General features: G+C 39.4%; 1 protein-coding gene across 2 annotated transcripts in view; it reads left to right on the forward strand.

Annotated features, from left to right (window-relative positions):
• The window catches only part of zgc:162171 (uncharacterized protein LOC565931 homolog), a 35,377-nt gene extending 32,980 nt beyond the window's left edge, over nucleotides 1-2,397 (forward strand). For both annotated transcript variants that reach the window (XM_038302097.1, XM_038302098.1), the window contains one exon: nucleotides 1,252-2,397. In XM_038302097.1, coding sequence (XP_038158025.1) covers nucleotides 1,252-1,461 — 210 coding nt within the window. In that variant the 3' untranslated portion in view covers nucleotides 1,462-2,397. The remainder of the gene's footprint in view (nucleotides 1-1,251) is intronic.
• The last annotated feature ends 2,891 nt before the right edge of the window (nucleotides 2,398-5,288 follow it).

Raw genomic sequence — 5,288 nt, forward strand, 5'->3', positions numbered from 1 at the left:
CCAGCTCAGAGCAAGGCTAATCTTTACCTGTCTCCATGACAACCCTTTTTTTGTCCCCTGTTAGCATATTTCATTCAACCGTTAATGTGGCCAACATTACGAAACATTCCAGCAATTCTGGCAAATCCGAAGACAGAAAAAAATTGGTTTGAATGAAAATCACATGTTTCAGTTTAAAAACTGTTTTCACATATATTGCCAACTATATTTGTTTTTTATATTTGATTTGCATTTTGAAGTATTACTTTCAACCCCCTATTAATCCATCCAATGTCTTGATTTCATTCACAGTCATAAGAGCTTATTAAGATCTTACACACTGCAGCTAACAGGTTTATAACTTTACAATCCATTTAGATTTTTATCACTTGGATCCTTAAAACCAAAGCTTAAACCTAAAGACTTTTTGAAGAAGAAAATCTATATGATTTTATTTAGGGATGCACGATATTGGGATTTTGGCCGATATCCGATATGCCGATATTTTAAAACTCATGTAGCCGATAACTGATATCGATACGATGTTAAAGCTGGACAAAAATAAGTAGTCATTGAAAATAGAAGTTTTGTTATCCATTTCTGGCACTTTGAAAAATAATATACTCAAATATATTTTCATATGCTGATATCAAATTGATTTTTAAAAACGCGGTATCGATCTATTTTACTTTTAAAATCTCGTGAAATTTCATCGTTCTGTTACAAACTCTCATGATATTTTGCAAATTCTTGTGAGATTTTGTTAGTAAAATAGATCGATACCTCGTCAATATATCAACATATAAAAATATGGCAAAATTTTGTGAATTTTCGGGGGATTTCGTAGCATAACGATGACATATAGCAATATTTCATTAGTAAAAGAGATTGATATGGTGTTTTTAAATGGCAATATATCAGCATATGAAGATATTGTGATATTTTAATGTATCAATATTTTTTCCCTCGTCTTTAGAAGTTTTTAAGTCTGTAAAAAAGAAAATTTTGAGGAAGAAGAAGAAGTAGTATTTTTTTTTTTTTTTAGACTTTAGAAACTCAGAAGCTGATCAAATATCGGGTTAAATATCGGTGGGGTGGCCGATGTCCGATATTCAGTTTTAAGGCCGATACCGATAGGGGGCCGATTATATCGAGCATCCCTAATTTTATTATTTATTCACCGAAACATTTAATAATAAGAGATAAATACTTTCCCTCAGCCTTCTCTACCATCTCTATCCTTGGCCTCTGACTTTTAACCTCTGTCTGCAGGACGACACCAACATTGACAACGCCATCACCTGTTTGGTAAAAGCAATCATGGCTGCAGAGGAGGAGAAATCGTTAAGCGATGCTGTCCGATGTGAGTCTGATGGGGGAGTTATTGTTCTGCCTCGTTTTGACTACAGCACCAAGGAGAAAGGACTCCAGGGCTGCTCAGGGTGCTCGTCCATCAAACCCAGACAAGGAGGCGCTGACTGACGGAGCATCACTGATTATTATTTAAAGATGAAGTCGTCTTCTAACCTGTGAAACTTTAGAACTGCTTTCTAATGTGTTTACTACCTGTCTTTTTGAAAAACAGGGTTTTTGTTATTTTTTAAACACAGATTTAAGACTGATGTTAACAGCTGCCAGAGTGTTCACTGTGGATGGCAAACAGTTTTAAGCCCTAGGAGAATAAATTGTTACAAAAAGATTACTGTAGAAATCCCAGCTGCAGCTGTATGATGCACAAACTTCTGTCAAAAAAGGCAGTTTCTGAACTGTGCAAGCTCATTTTCTAGGAATGCTAACTTGTTTTCTTCAGTCTTTTAAACTGTTTTTATATCTGTGGTCACTTACTAAGTATTTGTTTTGATGATGCCTTTTCAAAGATTTCTTGTTTCACTTAGAAAGGTTGTTTTGGAGATTTTTTGTGTTTACCTGCTGCTTGAAGCAGATCTGAATGATCTGCTTCCTGACCTTCCCCAGCACGGGGCAAGGCTTTAATATGGAGCATTTTATTCCAAGTAAAATCCAAAGTAATATTTTAATGAAACACCTCAGCGAAACTTACCAATGTCGCCTATTTGGCTACTCTGTATCTTTCAGAATTAAATAAGGGTGTATGTCACTGTTTTTTCCATCTTGTCCAATTACAGTGCTATGCAAAAGCAATAAGGTTTCCCCCATTTGGTCATGTTACAACATAATTTCTTTTGAGGATTGTATAGAAGAGGAGTGACAGCAAAAGCCAAAAGTGGTAACTTCCATGCCACTTTTGCAAAATGGCACATGTCAGTTTCACTAAAGGTCCTACATGGGCGCTGAATGTTGGAATCTGGTTTTATTGATAATATATTTTGTTGATATGAAAAGTTATTGTTCATATATGTTGTTGTAAATGTGTGTTGGAGAAAACAAAACATTCATACAACCAAATCTTTGAGTCGTGTTTTCTTTGAAAATGTGACTGAATGTTCAGAAAATGGCAGAATACTGTCAGTATTACAGCATGAAGTGGTTCTCTTTCATCATTTGTTTCGGTATCTTACATATGAGGCTCGTTCTGTTCCCCAAAACGCCTTATGGCATTACTTCAGTCTCCCGACTGGTGTAAGACGTGATGTCGGCTCCCCAGAGGAGAAGGCCCTTCCTCCTACTACGAGCCCAACAACACGTAATCACATCAGTCTAAACCTCTTCTCTTTCCTAGAAGCAGTTTAACTGTTCAGAGGAGAGCCAGTCCCTTCACTGGTGAACACTACCTATTACCACAAGTCGATGTTTGAGGTAAGTAGAAAGCTTGTCACCAAACAGTTGCTACGTTCCAAAAAAAGAAAGTTAAAAACAATCCACTGGACTTTGTTTCCAAGTTTGAAAATGTTTTGCTTCCCATCCAGGAATGTTTTTTTTTATTCAAAATGTCCGAAATAGCATTAAGTTCGAGATTGAGGACCTCGAACTCAAGGCTATTCCTCCAACCCAATGCTGGAAACAAAGTCCAGTGAATTGTTTTTCATTTTCTTTTTTTGGAATGACTATGACCTGGATGACTGAGAATCTTCCCCAGTAGTTTCTATGTTCTTTGCTAGTTGCCATCGTAGTATCGGCCTCCTAACTTTAATATGAAGCAGTGGTGTTAATTTTCCCCTCGCCATGTAGAAGGAAACACTACCACCAAATGCCAAGAAATGTGGGAATAAAATAGTTGACACCCTCTCTTTTTGTGCATTGGGCTGCAAGATGCCCAGGAGGCCATGGCAGACCTGGTAAACTGAGACTGCTGTGCTAGACCCTTTGGCCAAAACTGCCAAATCCTGTTTGGTAGGTAGAGTGCCCAAGGAGTAACCTTCTCCTCTGGACCCAGCTAGATCAAACAGCTCGATGCTGTTGATCCTCTCTATGATTTGGACGAGCTGGACACAGGCCTAACTGGCGCCTAAGCCTCCCCTCTAAGGAGAAGGAAGCAGATGTTCAGCAATTCCTCCTCTCAAGTGCTATTGTCACTAGCAGCAGCTGTCCACCAGCCCCGTCTGCAGAACCGAACTTGCACAAGGCTTGCTGCAAGGCAGCTTCAAAGCTGGGGATTGCATGGCTGGACTCCCCCACCTGGACAGCAAGCACCCGTTATGAAGGATAATGACTATGAAAGGCATAACCTCTACAAAGCAACTCATGCCAGCCTTCCCTGAGTGCCTAGAGGAGGCAACTCGATCCTGGAGCAATGCTTTTACCGCAATGCTGTGCATTCTTCTGCTGCTATTTTGAGGACCACATCTCCTCCAGCCAGAGCTTCTCATATAAAGGAGGCAATTCTGAGGGTTTTTTTTTTTTTATGGGGACCAAGAAGACATATTCCCCAGTTTAGCGGCATCAGTTACGCCTTCTGTCCCACTGTCAGTGAGAGCTGAGTCAGAGACTGTTCAGTCGCTTTTGCAGCTTGTATAGCAACTAGTTACTATACAAAGTGACTATCAGTTACTTTTTACCAAGAGGTTAGAGCTGCGCACTTGTGCTCTAAGAAAGTTTGAAGTACCCAGTTCAATCCCTACATCCTGCACTCTGGGTCCCTGAGCAAGAACCTAACCCCCAATTGCTCCCCATGCACCACACAGTGGCAGCCAACTGCTCCCCAAAGGGATGGCTTAAGATGCAGAAGTGAATTTGTCTAGTGTGAGATCAATGATGTTCAATTGTTATTATTTTATGATCTAGTGAAGGGGTGGGCAACTCTAGTCGTCACCGACAGGTTTTCTACAACTGTTAGATCTGTCCTTGCTCCACCACACCTGAATCAAATGGCTGAATTAGCTCCTCAGTGTGCAGTTCCTTTCTCCAGAGTCCTCTTAATCCTTTAATTACTTAATTCATGTGTGTTGACCAATGACATAGCTAAAGGTTCCTCAAGGACTGGAATTGCCCACCTGTGGTCTAGATAGTTTGATTGGTAACAGACATCTAAATGCACATTGGAACTGATGGCCATTATAATCTTTTTAATCACCAAACTTGCATGTGAGGTATGGGATGTTCAAAAAACCATGTCCCAATATTTACTTGGTTTCAGACCACTTTTGGTTAACCTTTTAAAATTCACATCATCAGACCAGCAGCGTTACCCAAACAGGTGGCAATGATGATCTAAAAAGGTTGTGGACACCCATTTCGGATATAAATTCCAAGCGTCTGACCTGAAGGTTATTGTTGTCTGTTTTAAGGAGAACACCTGCAGGTGATGGAAGCCGTCAGGTTGAAGTAGCGCTTTGTTGTCCTTGCAAACTCCTGAAACAGATGACATGTATTGGTTGGCCATGAAGACTGTGGCCTCAGTGGTTGTGTGAGAAGGAAGATGCTCCTAGCTGAATTTGCATCATACTGAGATTAAAATGGCTGCCTGGTTCCATCATTTTCATTCCTCTCTCAAAAGACATTTGCATTGGAAGTGAGGTCCAGAACCATATAATCCAAATGTACTTGTCTTTAGGTTAAATCAGGTTATATGGGGTTTTGAAAGAGAACCTTTGTAGAACCTTTTCATCAGGGAACGCTGCTTTCAGCACATCCTGAGGATCACTTCACACGATTGCTTTAGATATAACAGCCATCTGTGGAAAGTTTTCATTCAGTTTTAAGAACACTATATTAAATATAAGGAAGGACATGATTACTCTCTAAAATGGTTAACTATATGCGTGGGTTTTTATTTAATATCCAACAGCTTCTCCTTAGAGGGTTTTAATGAAATATCATAATGCCTGAAGACAAATGATAGTGATCAGGAAGTTATTTTTTTCCTGAAAAGCTTACACTATTAGAATTTACCA

This window comes from Cyprinodon tularosa, unplaced genomic scaffold (genome assembly GCF_016077235.1).
Source record: "Cyprinodon tularosa strain WSP-4 unplaced genomic scaffold, ASM1607723v1 ctg482, whole genome shotgun sequence".
Lineage (NCBI taxonomy): Eukaryota > Metazoa > Chordata > Actinopteri > Cyprinodontiformes > Cyprinodontidae > Cyprinodon > Cyprinodon tularosa.